Source organism: Bos mutus, chromosome 2, assembly GCF_027580195.1.
Source record: "Bos mutus isolate GX-2022 chromosome 2, NWIPB_WYAK_1.1, whole genome shotgun sequence".
Lineage (NCBI taxonomy): Eukaryota > Metazoa > Chordata > Mammalia > Artiodactyla > Bovidae > Bos > Bos mutus.
Genome location: NC_091618.1, coordinates 50,339,876 through 50,361,054, shown reverse-complemented (window position 1 = coordinate 50,361,054; position 21,179 = coordinate 50,339,876). Strand labels below are relative to the sequence as shown.

At 38.9% G+C, this 21,179-nt stretch overlaps 1 protein-coding gene across 2 annotated transcripts in view; it reads right to left on the bottom strand.

The window, feature by feature from the left end:
• PGAP1 (post-GPI attachment to proteins inositol deacylase 1) overlaps positions 1-21,179 on the bottom strand; it is a 79,719-nt gene that overhangs the window by 47,341 nt on the left and 11,199 nt on the right. Inside the window, exons 1-5 of one of the 2 annotated variants that reach the window (XM_070388800.1) lie at positions 12,805-12,945; positions 11,796-11,967; positions 5,492-5,649; positions 1,783-1,835; positions 602-668 (exon numbers count right to left, since the gene is read on the bottom strand). In XM_070388800.1, the coding sequence (XP_070244901.1) occupies positions 602-668; positions 1,783-1,835; positions 5,492-5,649; positions 11,796-11,922 (405 nt within the window). In that variant the 5' untranslated portion in view covers positions 11,923-11,967; positions 12,805-12,945. Of the gene's footprint in view, positions 1-601; positions 669-1,782; positions 1,836-5,491; positions 5,650-11,795; positions 11,968-12,804; positions 12,946-21,179 lie in introns of those variants that run through there. The other variant, XM_005894583.2, reaches the window with a different exon arrangement.

The following is a 21,179-nucleotide window of genomic DNA, read 5'->3' as shown; positions in this document are numbered from 1 at the left end:
ATACGAAAAACAAAAGTAACTTTTTTCTCCAAAGTAGGTGAAAGTGAAGTCGCTCAGTCATTTCCGACTCTTTGTGACCACATGGACTGTAGCCTACCAGGCTCCTCCATCCATGGGATTTTTCAGTCAAGAGTACTGGAGTGGGTTGCCATTTCCTTTTCCAGGCGATCTTCCCAACCCAGGGATCCAACCCACGTCTCCCGCACTGCAGGCAGAAGCTTTACCATCTGAGCCACCAGGGAAGCCAGATCCTCTGTCTATGGGATTTTTCCCAGGCAAGAATACTGGAGTGGGTTGCCATTTCTTTCTCCCTCCACTCCCCCAAAAAAGAAGAACATATATCAAATGTTAAACAGTAAAAGGGAAGAACTGAGGAAGATTTATGGTATCTTTCATTCTTTCAATTTTACTGCATTCTTAATTATTACTAGTGATCAAAGATTACAGATAAACAAAGATATTTCCATTTGAAACTAATCACAGTCAATATAAGGTGTAGGCTTCTACTATCATCCAAGTAAAAAAAAATGTATTAAATTTTTCACTGCTCTAACAAAAAGTTTTACTTCACTGAAGTAACTTTTAGTTTAAAAATACATACTTGTTTAGTATCAGCATCAATAAGATCAAAGAATGCTCGAACTGTAGTCAATTGCAATTGTTTACACCTGAAGAATAAAATGTTACAAATGAAACTTTCTTTAAAAATATACTTTTGATACAAACATAAATACACTTTGATAAAAAACAAAAATTAATGGAATATAGAAGTTTCCTTTAATGCTGTGAACTCTAAAATTATTTAACAAATCATCAGTATTAAGCATACATCTTAAAGCTGCTGCTGCTGCTAAGTCGCTTCAGTTGTGTCCGACTCTGTGCGACCCCACAGATGGAAGCCCACCAGGCTCCCCTGTCCCTGGGAGTCTCAAGGCAAGAACACTGAAGTGGGTTGCCATTTCCTTCTCCAATACATGAAAGTGAAAAGTAAAAGGGAAGTTGCTCAGACGTGTCCGACTCTTAGCGACCCCATGGCTGCAGCCTACCAGGCTCTGCTGTCCATGGGATTTTCTAGACAAGAGTACTGGAGTGGGGTGCCATTGCCTTCTCCGTCTTAAAGCTGAAACCTATCTAAATAAAGTAAATTTAATCTTCCCAGATATTTCAGAGTAGAAAATTATCCGGCTGCTCTGTCTTCCCTAAATATCCATGTCTACCCCAGACACAGGCATATTGTCTATCCCATCTTCACATGCCTGAATGGTTGTGTTCCTGACACCACTGATTGCACAGCCAGAGGAAGGTGAAAAGAGAATCTTTAAGCCAATGGACACAGAGATAAGATACTAGGGTTTATGTATTTCCTGCCCCTTATTTCATCTATTTTATTTATATTAAGCATAAATCTAATTCCTACTTGGTTTTCCATGTGCTGCTCCAGAATAATCAATGCTGCAGTAATCAAGTCCCTGAGTTTGGTGATTGGACAAGGGTCTTTGATTCTGCCCAACATGACAAATCCCAAAACTTTGACATTTGACATTAGCTTCATTTGAGACTAAAGCTACTGGTTCTTCAAGGCATGGTTTTATAGGTTGTCAAAGACATCTTGGTCAAACCAGGACAAGAACAAAGGTTGAAGTTCTAATCCCCTAAGTTAATCTTTCTCCCAAACCCTTATTTATTTATAGATAAAGCTCTAAGGAAGATAACAAACCAATCAATTCACTCATGAGAAAAGACAACCACCACAAACTGCCAAAATAAGTTATATTAACTTACCATACAATGGAGAGGTGGTCTGTTGAGACCCATGTCTTAGGCACTGCTGAACTCTAAAAGGAAAGAAACAAAATCAAAGTTAAGAAAAGCACATTTGTTATTCTTCAACAGGCTTGAAATTCTTATAGGCTAATATTTAGAAACATGTAACATTAGTTTCACTATTTTATGATGCACAGACATTTTAAAATGTCTTATAAAAAGGTGACCCCAAAATATTACAATATTTCCTGCATAAAATAATTCTCTTTGTCATTACTTAGTCAAGCTTAAATTATTCTTTAAAAATTATTAAAACATCTACATGTTACTTATTGAAGTTTAATGTCTAACTCCTCATTACTCTAATAGAGGTTGAGTTTATGAATTTTTAATAAATCATAGTGTATGTGTAAATTATAATAGATATTTCAGTCATTTTAGTTCTGACTAGACTGACACTTAATAAATTCTAAGATGTTAATTCTAATCAGGATATATCTGAGAGATGCCTAGGCCTGGTGAGACTTTATTCAAAATAAATATGCCTAATCACAAAACTACCAAATCAGACTTTTATAAGTGGAGTACAGACTTTCATTTAAGAAAAAAAATCTTTAGATGATTAGCAATATATACTACTGGTTAGAGACAGAAGGGCAAAAGCCTAGTAAAACATATAACTATTTTCAGGTTTCCTAACAATGACCAGCAATCTCCAAGAACTAGAGAACTTTTTTATACAAGGTAATGACCTCCTCGTGAACGAACAGCATCTTACATACAATGGGGGAATATTAAGTAAATCTAATATTATTTTTCATATCATCTCTCTCTCTGCACTGTCAAAGACACAATGAGATGCTCTCCCTGGAAACGTCAAAATAAAATGAAAACAGGAAACTAACAATGCTATGTGTGAGAAAATTTAAAGGCCTAACATGCCTCTTTATTTAAAAAAAAAAAAGGTATTTATAACTTCTAAGGAGTCACTGAGTCATTGTAATCCTGGTACTCTGCCAATAACAATGTGTATTTGGGTTCCAGGCTCTACAGTTGAAGGAAAATCTACAGCTTACTAAATGAACTTATAAATGTTACATATCTTATTTAGGAATTATTGCTGGCAACTTACTTTAAAAACTGAGACAACCAGAGTTCACTGTGGTTCTAAGGTTTCATTAGATTCTCAGTAAAAAAAGAACTCAGTGTAGACATCATTTACTATTAACTAGGACACAAAGCTAATTTACCTTCAGTCTAATATCTGTGTTAGAGCTAAAAAAAGGAAAGTCACCACAAATAATAAAGGTAGCTGCTCATAATCTTTGTGGTAAAAACTGCTGAATGTCCACCAAAATCTGCTTCCATTTTTACACAGTTAGCTAGAATGCATATTTCAGTCTCTTTACGCTAAGGTGTGACTAAGTACTCTAACAGTATGTAAAAAAGAGTGATATGTGCCACTGCCAGGCCTGACTGCTCTCCCTCCATGCTCTTTCTCCTCCCTTCCTATGGGTTGAAACAGTGATGATTAAAGCAACCTTTTGGGTAAGGCATTCAAGAAGGGGGAGCCTGAGTCCTTTACTGAGCCTCCTTCATAAACCACCCACCACTTAAATGCACACCTAGGGCAGTTAAATGAGTAAAATGTAAAATTCTACTGTTTAAGTGCCATTATCTGCATAAGTGAATATTATAGAAGTTTGGTCTACCATACTAAAATAACTAAGGTCTCTAACTTGAATGGTTTTTTAGTCCCAATGGGTTTAATGTCATTTAACTGGTCTTGAGATAATCATTAAAAAATTACTTCTTAATAATTGTTTTTTTAAGGAGAACATACATGTAGATACATAAAAGACTAAAGATTATTTGGGAGCTAAAAACTAAATAATGAAATAAAACTCAGATTATACAATAACCAGCTTTAAGTTCCATAATAAGTAAAATATATTTTCATCAGAGACACAGATACACTAGTTGTCTTAAACACAATACATTAACAAATTGATTAGAAAAGCATGCGCACACATAGCATTAAAAAAAACAAAATTCCTTAAAAGCTGCAGAAGGGGGTATCAATATAGCATAATGCTCCAGATCAAGTCTGCTGCTAAGTCGCTTCAGTCGTATCCGACTGTGCGACCCCATAGACGGAAGCCCACCAGGCTCCCCTGTCCCTGGGATTCTCCAGGCAAGAACACTGGAGTGGGTTGCCATTTCCTTTGCCAATGCATGAAAGTGAAAAGTGAAAGTGAAGTCGCTCAGTCGTGTCTGACTCTTAGCGACCCCATGGACTGCAGCCTACCAGGCTCCTCCGTCCATGGGATTTTCCAGGCAAGAGTACTGGAGTTGGGTGCCATTGCCTTCTCCGAAGATCAAGTCTAGGAAATAAGTTATACCCAGTTTTACATGACTAAAATATCTATTTTTACTAGGAATTTCATATTTAGAGTTTTGAGAACTAGAATATATCTGCCCAAAATATTTCAGCAGCAAAAAACGAGATTCATACCAACAATGAGGTTAGAGAGGTTTACCAATTAGTAAATTACTACTAATTAGTTCCAAAGCTACTATGGCTATATCATAGCTTCTCCAGTAGTAAGAAAATGGTGGATAAGGGCAGAACAGCCTAATAATTTTTGTTCTATCTAGCATTCAGTATTTACTTAATGAATAGCAATCTAAGGAAGAGCAATAGTAGCTAAGCCGAGCAAAGGCATACCTATGAAGAGAACAACTATGAAACAAAGAACCATCATTTAAAAAGCAAAAGGAATGCTATGAATTTTCTTTGTAGAAATTAAACTCAGTTATATTTAGAGACAATGTGCATACTGAGTTTAAAAGTTCAGCTCTTATCTGAAGACCTCAAAGTTAAAAATACAAGAATAATGTAAGTCCTAAAAAGAAACCTGAACTTATTTTACAGAAACTGTGTATCCCAGTTAAAGATCAAATACCTGATGTGCTAGCAGGGAAGAATAAGTAGCAAGTTAATTAATCAGGTCTCTATCTACACTTTGATACTCTATCAAGTATCAATCACTCATTCCTGTCCAACTCTTTGCAACCACATGGACTGTAGCCCACCAGGCTCCTCTGTCCATGGGGTTCTCCAGGCAAGAATACTGGAGTGGGTTGCCATTTCCTTCTCCAGGGGAATTGTCCTGACCCAAGGATCAAACCCTTGTCTCCCACATGGCAGGCAGATTCTTTACTGTCTGTGCCATCAGGGAAGCTACTACCAAGTATCAAAGCTAATTTTAAAATTTTAAAACCAGTAAACCTTCATTCAAGTATAAAATTCAAGAGTATGGGAAATGTTTGATCTTCTACTACTGTTGTATATAGCATACCACTGAGATACACAAAGGGCCCTTGGACATCAGCCCACACTTTCTTATATTTAAAACTCTAATCAATGGATAGTCACTTTGAACAAGAAACAATCGTCTTCATATATAAGAGTGATATGCACGAAGTTTCTAATATTCTTTTCACTTTCCATGGATTTAAGTACCCATGCCTCTGCCTTCCCAAAATAATAATATTCATTTTTTCATATCTCTCCTCTCTCACACACACATACATGCACACATGTACACACAGTATACTACACCAACTCAGTAATCATTTCCAACCAACCACACATCACTTCTCCTTTCATGCCCCATTGTGACCATTATGTTACTACGTCAGTAGAATCTTTTAAAAAAATTACCACAACAGATAAGGCACTGGTATGATGGCTTAATTTTGGCAGAAAAGTCAGTCCTGAACGAACTTGGTAATCCCGGAATCCTCCAGCTACAGAAAGTGTGGTTAAATTTATCTGTCTAGCATTTAAAATCCAATAGTTGTTTACAGTCATATAAAAATCTGGTGGGAAATAAAAAAGACATACATTAAAAGTTAGTAACCATTCCCTGAAACAATAACCTATCTAAGATACTAACATTAAACTGAATTTCTGTTTAAGCCACCTGAATTGTCTATAAACAATGCCATCCACATTTCTCTACTTTGAGTAAAATCAGTTATCTTTACACATATTCTACTTTCCTCATCAGAGTACAAATACTGAGTTAGTAAACATATCAATAAAGAAAAAAGGTAACCCAATTTTACTAGCTTTGACAAGTCTATAGCAAACAGGTCTCTACATTCCACAAGGACGCATTTTGTTCATAAGCCACATAATATAGAAAGAAACACCCCAAATTCTTCCAAAGATACAAGTTTACTATGCTAAGGAGCTGTAGATCTTCCTAATCATGGCTGTATCCTTGTTTATAAGGGCTCAGCAGCTTTTTACTGCAGCCACTATAGTACTGGTGACCACACAAAGCGCTATTTAAGTTCTTAAAATACCATCTATCAGGGCAATGACAGTCACATTATTCTTGGGACTCTCTACTGTAGAAAATCTGATGTTTAAAAGATTCTATTCATTTAGTTTAACAAGCAGTTTCAAAGGGAACTACTTGGGGATAATTTTTCCACTTTATCTATGGAAGATGAGAAAAATTTAGTGTCAAAAATCTGAGGCCAGGGCAGGGAGTTCGCATTTCCTGTTCTGATTATCAAAACTTAACACTTACTCCTTGGAAGGAAAGTTATGACCAACCTAGATAGCATATTGAAAAGCAGAGACATTACTTTGCCAACAAAGGTCCGTCTAGTCAAGGCTATGGTTCTTCCAGTGGTCATGTATGGATGTGAGAGTTGGACTGTGAAGAAAGCTGAGTGCCAAAGAATTGATGTTTTTGAACTGTGGTGTTGGAGAAGACTCTTGAGAGTCCCTTGGACTGCAAGGAGATCCAACCAGTACATTCTTTTTTTTTTTTTTTTAAACTTTACATAATTGTATTAGTTTTGCCAAATATCAAAGTGAATCCGCCACAGGTATACATGTGTTCCCCATCCTGAACCCTCCTCCAGTACATTCTAAAGGAGATCAGCCCTGGGATTTCTTTGGAAGGAATGATGCTAAAGCTGAAACTCCAGTACTTTGGCCACCTCATGCGAAGAGCTGACTCATTGGAAAAGACTCTGATGCTGGGAGGGATTGGGGGCAGGAGGAAAAGGGGATGACAGAGGATGAGATGGCTGGATGGCATCACCGACTTGATGGACGTGAGTTTGAGTGAACTCCGGGAGTTGGTGATGGACAGGGAGGCCTGGCATGCTGCAATTCATGGGGTCGCAAAGAGTTGGACACGACTGAGCGACGGAACTGACTGACTGAATGCATTTTTTATCTTGTCATTTGATCACTTTTAACATTTTAGAACAGCAAACTCATCTCATTAAAGATTTCAGTCATATTTACTTAAGACTGCAACCAAGCAGACCCATTCCTAACATCTCCAGGGCCTGGGATAAGAGTTACCAATCAGGGTATATATGCCATATGTCTAAATACCAAAGTCAAAATTTCAGCTAACAAACTTAAATCAAACGTATTTTCTCTGCCTACATATATATCATATATATATATCACTGAAATAACATGAAAGGCCAGGTTCAAATTAAGAATTCCAGGCAAGAGGAGAAGGGGGTGACAGAGCATGAGATGGCTGGATGGTATCACCGACTCAATGGACATGAGTTTGAGCAAGCTCTGGGAGATAGTGAAGGACAGAGGAGCCTGGTGTGCTGCAGTTCATAGGGTTGCAAAGAGTTGGACAGGACTAAGCAACTGAGCAACAGCAAGAAGGACACCTCAGAGTTGGACACTGGCTGATGGCAGCATAGGGAGAACATATCTCTGTGGACATCTGCAGCATAAGGAGAGCAGATCACTGAGCTCTCTCCTTTACTTCTCATACACATTCCATCCTGCATCACAAGGACCTCCTGTGCATATCCAACTTCTGTCTGTACCTCAAGCAGAGCCACCCCTGGCTACAGTTCAAGCTCAGGATTGCACATACCTGTCCTCAAGACAGACCCAAGAAAGAGGCTAAGGAAGTGAGCTTGAGGCATACGGACAAGAAAATTCTGAAAGACTGGTTACCTGGATCATGGTCCCAGAAGTAAAGGTACAACCTCTAAGTGGGGAGGCTATTTGCCCTGTACACTCCACACCCTGTGTGTGTATGGCAACACCAGTGCAGGGCCCTGTAAAGTGCAGAGCCCAGTGCAAGGCTTCCTTTCTCCCTATTTAAGGACAGTATTTCCAACAGGTACAAACAGGGAATCTACTTCTGCACATAATATGGGTCTCCTAAAAACTTAAAATCTATCATGCTTTGAACTTTTGCTTTTTCATACTAATTATGGCTTGATGCAATAAAAAAATAAATACAAAATGAATGGCAAAGTGAAAGTCGCTCAGTCGTGTCCAACTCTTTGTGACCCCATGGACTGTATAGTCCATGGAATTCTCCAGGCCAGAATACTGGAGTGGTTAACCTTTCCCTTCTCCAGGGAATCTTCCCAACCCAGGGATCAAACCCAGGTCTCCCGCATTGCAGGTGGATTCTTTACCAGTGAGCCACAAGGGAAGCCCAAGAAGCTTGCTAATTACTGGGAAAGGCACCTTGATCCTAAGAAGCACTTTCAGCCTAAGCCAGTGGTCCCCAACCTTTTAGGCACTAGGGACAGATTTTGTGCAAGATAATTATTCCATGGACCAGGAATGGGGAGGGGGGGGGCAGTTTCAGAATGAGTCAAGGGCATTACATTTATTTTGCACTTTATTTCTAGTATTATTACATCAGATCCACATCAGATAATCAGGCATCAGATCCCAGAGGGTGCAGAAACCTGGTCTAAGCCATTTAGAGACAGACCATAAGTATCCTTCAAAAACACTAAAACCTGACTCTCTTGACAGTTTTTTCCTCAAAGAGATTTTTAAAAAGGATTTTGAGTAATTCTAATATAACTTGCAGGGCTCATCTACATACACCACATAAAATGCAGTAAGAGAAAGAAATCTTGATTATGATGACAAGTATTATGACTATGTCTTTAATTTTTTCTAAACCTATCATAAATAACAATAATTATTAGAATCAGGAAGGCATATTTAACTTCAATATAAAATTAAATTTTTTATTCAAAGAGTTTTACAGGCAAAGTTTTAAATATAATAAGGAGAAAAATCAACCTTCTCTTTAAGTACTACTGCACCAGATATCTCAGCAAATAAGTTACTCCCTGCCAATATTATGCTGAGATGGGTGTTTTGGAAAGCTACTTTGGTTTGGAGTCCTTAGGGTATATGTCTCACTAATCTATAAAAAAAATTTTCAGCACAATTAAGGCGATGCAAATTTTTATAGAATAAGAAGTTGTGCAAATTTACTGATCAGGAAAAATAATTATTTCTTTCTGAAGATTTTCTTCTACACATACAATATTCCAATAGGTCATGAAGACAATACTTGACTTTAATAAAAAGTTGAGAGAGTCGGCATTTAATTCTTATTCTCCAACATTATCACTATTTAATTAGATGATAGCAATCATAAACTCCTGTTCTTCACTTAAAATTCTCTGCAAAATTACAGTATTACCATAGTTTTATTTCCTCTGTTATCATAACTCAATTCAGAGGCAAAGGGTAAATAAAAGCACAGGCCCAGAAACAAGCTTGCCAGTGTCAACTACTGGCTCCATTATTTTCTTGCTATGTGATTTTGGGCAAGAATTTATCCTGGCCCCTTTTTCTATCTGTGAACATGGCTATAATAATAGTACCCACCTCAAGGGACTGCCCTAAATATCAAATGACCTAACCGTCATGTAAAGTTCTTGCCACAATATCCAAAATATAAGAGCTCTATAAATGTTAGCAATCGTAATTCATCTCATCATATAAAGTGTTCAGTTCAGTTCAGTTCAGTTCAGTCACTCAGTTGTGTCTGACTCTTTGCGACCCCATGAATTGCAGCACACCAGGCCTCCCTGTCCATCACCAACTCCCGGAGTTCACTCAGACTCACGTCCATCGAGTCAGTGATGCCATCCAGCCATCTCATCCTCTGTTGTCCCCTTCTCTTCCTGCCACCAATCCCTCCCAGCATCAGAGTCTTTTCCAAACTCAGCTTTTCCCATAAGGTGGCCAAAGTACTGGAGTTTCAGCTTCAGCATCATTCCTTCCAAAGAACACCCAGGGCTGATCTCCTTCAGAATGGACTGGGTGGATCTCCTTGCAGTCCAAGGGACTCTCAAGAGTCTTCTCAAACACCACAGTTCAAAAGCATCAATTCTTCGGCACTCAGCCTTCTTCACAGTCCAACTCTCACATCCATACATGACCACTGGAAAAACCATAGCCTTGACTAGATGGACCTTTGTTGGCAAAGTAATGTCTCTGCTTTTCAATATGCTATCTAGGTTGGTCATAACTTTCCTTCCAAGGAGTAAGCGTCTTTTAATTTCATGGCTGCAGTCACCATCTGCAGTGATTTTGGAGCCCCCCCAAAATAAAGTCTGACACTGTTTCCCCATCTATTTGCCATGAAGTGATGGGACTGGATGCCATGATCTTCGTTTTCTGAATGTTGAGTTTTAAGCCAACTTTTTCACTCTCCTCTTTCACCTTCATCAAGAGGCTTTTTAGTTCCTCTTCACTTTCTGCCATAAGGGTGGTGTCATCTGCATATCTGAGGTTATTGATATTTCTCCCGGCAATCTTGATTCCAGCTTGTGTTTCTTCCAGCCCAGCGTTTCTCATAATGTACTCTGCATATAAGTTAAATAAGCAGGGTGACGATATACAGCCTTGATGTACTCCTTTTCCTATTTGGAACCAATCTGTTGTTCCATGTCCAGTTCTAACTGTTCCATCCTGACCCGAATACAAATTTCTCAAGAGGCAGGTCAGGTGGTCTGGTATTGCCATCTCCTTCAGAATTTTCCACAGTTTATTGTGATCCACACAGTCAAAGGCTTTGGCATAGTCAATAAAGCAGAAATAGATGGTTTTCTGGAACTCTCTTGCTTTTTCCACGATCCAGAGATGTTGGCAATTTGATCTCTGGTTTCTCTGCCTTTTCTAAAACCAGTTTGAACATCTGAAGTTCATGATTCACGTATTGCTGAAGCCTGGCTTGGAGAATTTTGAGCATTACTTTACTAGCATGTGAGATGAGTCCAATTATGCGGTGGTTTGAGCATTCTTTGGCATTGGAATGAAAACTGACCTTTTCCAGTCCTGTGGCCACTGCTAAGTTTTCCATATTTGCTGGCATGAGTGCAGCACTTTCACAGAATCATCTTTCAGGATTTGAAATAGCTCCACTGGAATTCCATCACTTCCACTAGCTTTGTTCGTAGTGATGCTTTCTAAGGCCCACTTGACTTCACATTCCAGGATATCTGGCTCTAGGTGAGTGATCACACCATTATGATTATCTGGGTCGTGAAGATCTTTTTTGTACAGTTTTTCTGTGTATTCTTGCCACCTCTTAATATCTTCTGCTTCTGTTAGGTCCATACCATTTCTGTCCTTTATCAAGCCCATCTTTGCATGAAATGTTCCCTTGAGATCTCTAATTTTCTTGAAGAGATCTCTAGTCTTTCCCATTCTGTTGTTTTCCTCTATTTCTTTGCATTGATCACTGAGGAAGGCTTTCTTATCTCTTCTTGCTATAAAGTGTTAGCAGACCTATTTATTTTAAAAAAGGCACTACTATTTTACCTAAATATAAGTTTATTTTCAATAGAGTAGCCAGAAGAGTTAACAAAACACAGAAATATAAATACACTTCAGAGACTGGGAGTCAGCATCAAGAACAACTAAGCTGAAGCTCAAATGCCTAGAGGTTGTAGGACACATGCCGTCCAGGTTAAGATGCAACAGGCCGAGAAAACTAACAGCAGTTTCAGTTATGAATCTTAAGCTGAAAGTCACAAAAAGAGATGCTCAGAATTAGAAGTGCTGATTTAAACCTAAGCTGCTTCACACATGGATAAACCTGTAGCATACTCTAAAGGGAGTAGCTACAAGGATTTGTTTAATCCTAAACAACAATGGGGAGGTCAGTTAGAGTTTATGTAATAGTACTCACCTGTAATGAAACGATCTAATGGCATCACAGGAGCAACATGAGGTGTGGCTTGTGTAACAAGAAGATTGATCAGATCTTGTTTAAAATTTTTCAGTGTAAGCAATGCTCTTGCCACAAGGCCACCCATAGAATGACCGACTATTGCCACACTTTTGGGAGCAAATTCTTGACCCTATTAAAAAAAAAATCACCAAGACATGATTAAGGATTAGAATCACAGTAAACATAATAAATACTTCTCTCTACATATAAGCAACTTTATTGAAAAAAGAATAAACTATTTATATAATCTCCCTTAATAAGACAGAAATACATTTTCATATACTTGTAATTAGTATATACATACTGCTTTGTGTTCTGTAAGCATTTTTAAAAGTTAAGCTTTGGTTTTCTGAACCAAAATGACAACCCTTGGTCTAGCAAATCATGTTTTTCCCATTTGTTATATTGTATGTAAGAGGTGTGATTACATTTGGTGTACATCAGAATATTAGGTTTTATAGGATATATAAAGTGAGATCACTTATTTGAAAATGGAGGTATCACAAAAAAGCCACATCTATTCCAGTTGCCATAGCAATGTACTATTGAATCATATCAATGTATCTTATCTCATCAAATTATTTCTCTATTGTGGGCCTGGGCTTAAAAAGGAGTCAGCAATCCACAACATTTATTCACTGATAATTACATATTTTAATTTTAAAGTAAGTATTTCTTTTAAAAAAATCTTTTCTATCTCCATATAGGCCCAAACTTCTGTTCATCACCTTCCACGCTGATACTTCATCCATGCCTTCTCTCCTGTTACTATAATCTGGGCTTCATGAAGAACCAGAGTTAACAGAATAGACCTGAGACTGCTATCCTTATAACTGACTGTATTCAAGGTTGGCTGTGGTTTGCTGTCTGCGACCATAGACTTTGGAAGGGTTCCCATCATTTCCTGAATTATAAAAATGGCTCGTTATACCAAAACTGCTTTGTAAACATGGTTTATGTTGAGTACCTTCTGCCTTATTTTTGTTGGGATTTTGGCACATGGGAGGCACAGGCACAAGGTGTCCAGGTGACTGGTCCTCTAGAAGAAACTTTGGCTACTGACTCTCTAATGCATGTCACAATCGTTGCTGCAGGAATTAAACGTATCCAGAGTGACTTTCCTGTAAGGGGACATTGGGAAGCTTTCACCTGGTTTCTCTGGACTTCACCCCATGCACCTTTTCTTTTTGCCAATTTTGCTTTGTATCCTTTCACTATAATAAATCACAACCATAAGAACAACTATATGCTGAGTTTTATAAGGCCACCTGGAGAATCATCAGCCTGAGGATGGTTCTGGTGGTCTTCTGAAACATACTTGATCTTAGCAAAAGCCAAACCCTACATTTGTGCTTTGAAACCTACCCCCTTTGGCCTTCTCAAGGACATCACTCTGGCAATTCTTCTCACGTTCTTCTTGCATTATTGTTTCTGTCCACTAGATCATTCTCACTAGTATATAAATATGGTCTCCCCCACTGGCTCAGAGGGTAAAGAATTTGGCTGAAATGCAGGAGACACAGGAGATGTGGATTCAATCCCTCATCAGGAAGATCCCTTGGTGGAGGAAATGGCAACCTACTCCAGTATTCTCGTCTGAAAAATCCCATGGACAGAGGAGCCTGGTGGGCTACAGTCCAAAGGGTCACAAAAAGTCAGACACAGTTGAGAACTAAGCAAAAACAACTACTAGATCATTCCTACTAGTATATAAATATACTGTTATTCTCTCTTAAAAAGTAAAAACTTTATTTTTACTTCTACTTTAGCAACCATATCTTTCTTTATATACCCCTTGAGAGCAAAACTCTTCAAAAACAGTTGTCTGCACAGTACTTGCTGTATCCAATTTTTCAAACACCCTTAAACCCATTCTGATCAGGTTTTCCCCTGCAACACTATTTTAAAACTGCACTTACCTGGTCACCAAGGAATCTAAGGATCAATTCTCAATCCTCACCTTACTTGACCTATCAATGGCAATTTACATAGTTGATCACTTCTTCCTCTTTGAAAATGCTTTGCTTGGTTTCCTTGATGAGATACTCTTATGGTTCTCCTCTTACCTCACTGACTGCTCCTTTTTAGTCTCTTGCTGGTTCCTTCTTATCTCCCCTCACCTTTTAATACTGGTGTGACTCAGACCTCATTCCTTAAATATCTTCTTTCACATCTTGAACCCATTAGTGATCTCATCCAGTCTCATGGCTCTAACTACATCTCAGTTCTGTTCAGTTCAGTTGCTCAGTCATGTCCAACTCTGCAACTCCATGGACTGCAGCACGCCAGGCCTCCCTGTCCATCGCCAACACCCAGAGTTTACTCAAACTCATGTCCATTGAGTTGGTGATGCCATCCAACCATCTCATCCTTTGTCGTTCCCTTCTCCTCCCACCTTCAATCTTTCTTAGCATCAGGGTCTTTTCCAGTGAGTCAGTTCTTTGCATCAGGTGGCCAAAGTATTGGAGTTTCAGTTTCAACACCAGTCCTTCCAATGAATATTCAGGACTGATTTCCTTAAGGATGGACTGGCTGGATCTCCTTGCAGTCCAAGGGACTCTCAAGAGTCTTCTCCAACACCACAGTTCAAAACCATCAATTCTTCGCACTCAGCTTTCCTTACAGTTCAACTCTCACATTCATACATGACTACTGGAAAAATCATAGCTTTGACTAGACAGACCTTTGTTGGCAAAGTAATGTCTCTGCTTTTGAATATGCTATCTAGGTTGGTCATAACTTTCCTTCCAAGGAGCAAGCGTTTTTTAATTTCATGGCTGCAATCACCATCTGCAGTGATTTTGGAGCCCAAAAAAATAAAGTCTGACACTGTTTCCACTGTTTCCCCATGTATTTCCCATGAAGTGATGGGACCGGATGCCATGTTCTTCGTTTTCTGAATGCTGAGCTTTAAGCCAAGTTTTTCACTCTCCTCTTTCACTTTCATCAAGAGGCTTTTTAGTTCCTCTTCACTTTCTGCCATAAGGGTGGTGTCATCTGCATATCTGAGGTGATCGATATTTCTCCCAGTAATCTTGATTCCAGCTTGTGCTTCTTTCAGCCCAGAGTTTCTCAGGATGTACTCTGCAAATAAGTTAAATAAGCAGGGTGACAATATACAGCCTTGATGTACTCCTTTTCCTATTTGGAACCAATCTGTTGTTCCATGTCCAGTTCTAAATGTTGCTTCCTGACCTGCATATAGGTTTCTCAAGAGGCAGGTCAGGTGGTCTGGTATTGCCATCTCCTTCAGAATTTTCCACAGTTTATTGTGATCCACACAGTCAAAGGCTTTGGCATAGTCAATAAAACTAAAATAGATGTTTTTCTGGAACTCTCTTGCTTTTTTGATGATCCAGCAGATGATGGCAATTTGATCTCTGGTTCCTCTGCCTTTTCTAAAACCAGCTTGAACATCTGGAAGTTCACAGTTCACATATTGCTGAAGCCTGGCTTGGAGAATTTTGAGCATTACTTTACTAGCGTGTGAGATGAGTGCAATTGTGCGGTAGTTTGAGCATTCTTTGGCGTTGCCTTTCTTTGGGATTGGAATGAAAACTGACCTTTTCCAGTCCTGTGGCCACTGCTGAGTTTTCCACATTTGCTGGCATATCGAGTGCAGCACTTTCACAGCATCATCTTTCAGGATTTGAAATAGCTCAACTGGAATTCCATCACCTCCACTAGCTTTGTTCGTAGGGATGCTTTCTAAGGCCCACTTGACTTCACATTTCAGGATGTCTGGCTCTAGGTGAGTGATCACACCATCATGATTATCTGGGTCATAAAGATCTTTTTTGTACAGTTCTTCTGTGTATTCTTGCCACCTCTTCTTAGTATCTTCTGCTTCTGTTAGGTCCATACCATTTCTGTCCTTTATTGAGCCCATCTTTAAATGAAATGTTCCCTTGGTATCTCTAATTTTCTTGAAGAGATCTCTAGTCTTTCCCATCTGTTGTTTTCCTCTATTTCTTTGCATTGATCACTAAGGAAGGCTTTCTTATCTCTCCTTGCTATTCTTTGGAACTCTGCGTTCAGATGCTTGTATCTTTCCTTTTCTCCTTTGCTTCTCGCTTCTTTTCTTTTCACAGCTATTTATAAGGCCTCCCCAGACAGCCATTTTGCTTTTTTGCATTTCTTTTCCATGGGGATGGTCTTGATCCCTGTCTCCTATACAGTGTCATGAACCTCCGTCCAAAGTTCATCAGGCACTCTACCCATCAGATCTAGTGTCTTAAATCTATTTCTCACTTACACTGTATAATCATAAGGAATTTGATTTAGGTCATATGTGAATGGTCTAGTGGTTTTCCCTACTTTCTTCAATTTAAGTCTGAATTTGGCAGTAAGGAGTTCATGATCTGAGTTACAGTCTTGTTTTTGCTGACTGTATAGAGCTTCTCCATCTTTGACTGCAAAGAATATAATCAATCTGATTTCGGTGTTGACCATCTGGTGATGTCCATGTATAGAGTCTTCTCTTGTGTTGTTGGAAGAGGGTGTTTGTTATGACCAGTGCATTTTCTTGGCAAACTCTATTAGCCTTTGCCCTGCTTCATTCCGTACTCCAAGGCCAAATTTGCCTGTTACCCCAGGTGTTTCTTGCCTTCCTACTTTTGCATTCCTGCCCCTATAATGAAAAGGACATCTTTTTTGGGTGTTAGTTCTAAAAGGTCTTGTAGGTCTTCATAGAACCATTCAGCTTCAGCCTCTTCAGCATTACTGGTTGGGGCATGGACTTGGATTTCTGGGATATTGAGTGGTTTGCCTTGGAAACAAACAGAGATCATTCTGTCATTTTTGAGATTGCATCCAAGTACTGCATTTCAGACTCTTTTGTGGACCATGATAGCTACTCCATTTCTTCTAAGGGATTCCTGCCCACAGTAGTAGATATAATGGTCGTCTGAGTTAAATTCACCCATTCCGGTCCATTTTAGTTCACTGAATCCTAGAATGTCGACTTTCACTCTTGCCATTTCCTGTTTGACCACTTCCAATTTGCCTTGATTCATGGACCTGACATTCCAGGTTCCTATGCAATATTGCTCTTTACAGCATCAGACCTTGCTTCTATCACCAGTCACATCCACAGCTGGGTATTCTTTTTGCTTCGCTCTATCCCTTCATTCTTTCTGGAGTTATTTCTCCACTGATGTCCAGTAGCATATTGGGCACCTACCGACCTGGGGAGTTCCTCTTTCAGTATCCTATCATTTTGCCTTTTTATACTGTTCATGGGGTTCTCAGGGAAAGAATACTGAAGTGGTTTGCCATTCCCTTCTCCAGTGGACCACATTCTGTCAGACCTCTCCGCCATGACCCACCCATCTCGAGTGGCCCCACAGGGCATGGCTTAGTTTCATTGAGTTAGACAAGGCTGTGGTAGGTTTGATTAGATTGGCTAGTTTTCTGTGATTATGGTTTCAGTGCGTCTGCCCTCTGATGCCTCTTGCAACACCTACCGTCTTACTTGGGTTTCTCTTACCTTGGACGTGGGATATCTCTTCATGGCTGCTCCAGCAAACTGCAGCCGCAGCTCCTTACCCTGGATGAGGGGTATCTCTTCACTGGCTGCCCCTCCTGACCTTGAACGTGGAGTAGCTCCTCTCGGCCCTCCTGCACCCACGACTACAACTGCATGCTAGCTACACTTGGGATGTCTAAAATGTACCTTAAATACAATCTGTCTAGAACTGAACTCTTAATATCCTTTAGATCTGTTCCTTTTACATTTCTCCCCACCCTGGCTAATCATAATTAAATTCTTTTAGTTTTTCTAGTTTGAAATGAGGTAAAGTGTTAGTCTCTCAGTCATGTCTGACTCTTTGCGACCCCATGGACTATAGCCCACCAGGCTCCTCTGTCCACAGAGTTCTCCAGGCAAGAATACTGCAGTGGCTTGCCATGCCCTTCTCCAGGGGATCTTCCTGACCCCTGGGTCGAATCTGGGTCTCCTGCATTGCAGGCAGATTCTTTACCATCTGAGCCACCAAGGAACCCCTTTTTCTAGTTTGGGTCATCCTTAACTCTTCTTTTTCTCTCACATTTCCCCTCCATACCTGAACTGCCAGCAACTCCTTTTGCCTTTGAGATTTATACCAGTCTGACCATTTCCTATCATTTCCACTGCTATCAACTTGATCCAAACCAAAATTACCTTGCCAAAATTACTTCAGTAGCTTCCTAACTGGTGTCTCTGCTTCTACCTTTACATCCCTTCAGTTTATCCTCAAAAGCACACTGACACCAGAATGATACTGTTATAACCTAAAACAAGGTTAAATGGTAAAGAATTTGTCTGTGAACGAAGGAGACACAGGTTAGATCCCTAGACCAGGAAGATTCCACATGTTGCAAAGCAACTAAGACCGTGGGTCACAACTATTGAGCCTGTGCTACTGAAGCCGGAATGCCTAGAACCCATGCTCTGCAACAAGAGAAGCACTGCAATGAGAAGTCCGTGCACTGCAATGGAGAGTAGTCCCTGCTCTCAACTACTAGAGAAAAAGCCCGAGCCGCAACAAAGACCCAGCAGAGCCAAAAATAAATAAAAATTAAAAAGAAAAAACCTACAACACAACATGTTATTCCTTTGTTCAAAAACCTCTTTAGTGGCTTTCTGTATCATTTAATAAAAGGCAAAATTCTTAAAATTGCCTGCAAGATTCTATAAACTACCTTCCTCCCAAACTTTCCTTCTACTAACTTACTGTTCCAGCCATACCAGACTCGTTTTTCCTGAAATACAGGACCCATGTGTTTGCCTCATATATTTGTTTCCTCTTCCTACAGTACTTTCCCTAGGTATCTAAATAGGCTAAGTAAGTAAGTAAGTGAAGTCGCTCAGTCGTGTCTGACTCTTTGCGACCCCATGGACTGTAGCCCACCAGGCTTCTCTGTCCATGGGATTCTCCAGGCAAGAATACTGGAGTGGGTTGCCATTTCCTTCTCCAGGGGATCTTCCCAACCCAGGGATCAAACCTGGGTCTCCTGCATTGCCGGCAGATGCTTTAACCTCCGAGCCACCAGGGAAGCCACTCCCTCATGTCCTTAGTTCGTATCAAATTGTCTGTGTCTCAACAGAGTTCTTCACTGGGTGCCCTTATTTATAATTGTAGTCTACCTTCAACTACCTATCTCCCTTTTCTGTTTTTAACTCCTGGTATTTATCACAAGAAAGTATGTATTTTTCTTATTTATGATGTTTTCTGCCTGCCTCTCCATATTGGAACATAGTTCCATGAGGGCTTAGATTTCTGTTTTATTCATTCCTATATTTGCATGCAGACTCACATGATGAACGAATGTGGTTTCTTCCATCTAAAATGTCCTCTCACTTTCCCATACCCAAGTCATATCCATTCAACAAGACTGAGTTGTCTCTTAATCCCTATTGTACTTGCTTGTAACAGAAATAATACTTTCTAAAAGCCTCAATTTAAAAGAAAGTCTATTAGTTCTATTAAAAATGTAACATGTATTTGTTAGAGAAAACAAGACAACAACAACAAAAAGAACAAAAACAAAGCACCTAATACATAACATTAGAGACACAATTGCTTTTTGGGAAAGACATTTATGGAATTAAATCTCATTTTGAAATCACATCTAATTTATCTTATCTAATAACTATCAGATATGTAAAAGGTTCTGTTTCATCTTACGGCTTGTTTCATCCTACAATAAGTGTAGATTTAAGCTAAAAAATATTTGAAGTAATTTTATTTTTTTTGAAGTAATTTTAAAATGCTGACTTAGGCAACAAATCAAGACACCTAAATTTCATTTTCAAGATACACAGGAATACCAATGACTGGATGACTGTAGCTTTACAGTTAAGTCTTGAATCAGGCAATGCAGGACCTCCAACTTTGTTCTTTGCCAAGATGGGTCTTTTTTTTTTAATTATTTGTTGCTTTGATTCTTTCCACATAAGCATATCAATTTTAAAAAAAAGAACTACTGGTATTTGATTTGTAAAGCATTAAATCTACTGGTCTATTTGGGGAAAATTTGGGATTCCCTTGTAGCTCAGTCGGTAAAGAATCTGCCTGCAGTGCAGGAGACCCAGGTTCGATCCCTGAGTTGGGAAGATCCCCTAGAGAAGGAAATCGCAACCCACTCCAGTATCCTTGCCTGGAAAATCTCATGGACAGAGGAGCCTGGTGGACTGCAGTCCATGGGGTTGCAAAGAGTCGGGCACGACTGAGCGACTAACACTTGGGGAAATTTTACATCTTAATCTTGAGATTCTAAACCATAAAGTTGGTCTGTTAATTTATTTTGGATTTCTTTAATTTCTACCATCAGGGTTTGCAGTTCAGCAGGGTTTACAGTTTTCAGTGAATAGATCTTGCACATCTTTCACTAAATTTATCCATAAGATTTTTTACACTACTGTAAATGCATTTCAAAACTTCACCTTCCATTTGATCACTGATTTCTAAATATTGACCATTTACCTGTGATTCTGCTAAATTCACTTATGAATCCTAAAACTATACTTCTACTACTTTAATCTTAAAAATTCTGATGACATGTTTTCATTTTAATTCAATTCAAAACATTTTCAAATTTCACCCATGATTTTCTTTTTAACCTCTAGGTTATCTAGAAGTCATTTCCAAACATTGGACGATTTTCCAGATATCTTTTGTTGAGATTTCTAATTTAATTCTGTTATGTTCAGAAAATAAACCCTGTATGACTTCAATCCTGACACTGAGACTTGTTTTATGGCTTAACATATGGCATATCTTAGTAAATGTTCTATGTGCACTGAAAGAGATCACAGTTTGTTCAGTTGTTGGGTGTGGCCTATAAATATCAGTAAGCCCAGCTTGTTTCTACAGTTGTTGGGCATGTTCTATAAATGTCCAAAGGTCAAGCTGATTAACAGTGTTAAAATCTTATATAGTTTACTGGTTTGCTATTTATTTCATCAATTATTGAGAGACGATTGTTGAAATTATCAACTCTAATTGTGAATTTACATATTTTTCCTCTAGTTTGTTAATTCTGCTTCATCAACTTGGAAGCTCTGTTACTAGGTGCATACTCCCTTGAGATTCTTGGCCTTCTTGATGAGCTGACTCTTATCACCAAGAAATGTCCCTCTTTTTCAATGTAATGTCCTTTGTCCTAGAATCTATTTAATTGATACTAAGATTGCCATGCTAACTTTCATACTATCTGTATTTGTATGTGTATTTTTTCCATTCCTTTACATTTCTTAATCAGGATTTTTACATCTAAAATGGCTTTTGCTTTCCAGTACTCAGATTAGCATATAGTTTGGTGGCTCTTGTTTTTTAATCCAGTCTGACAAGATCTTTCTTT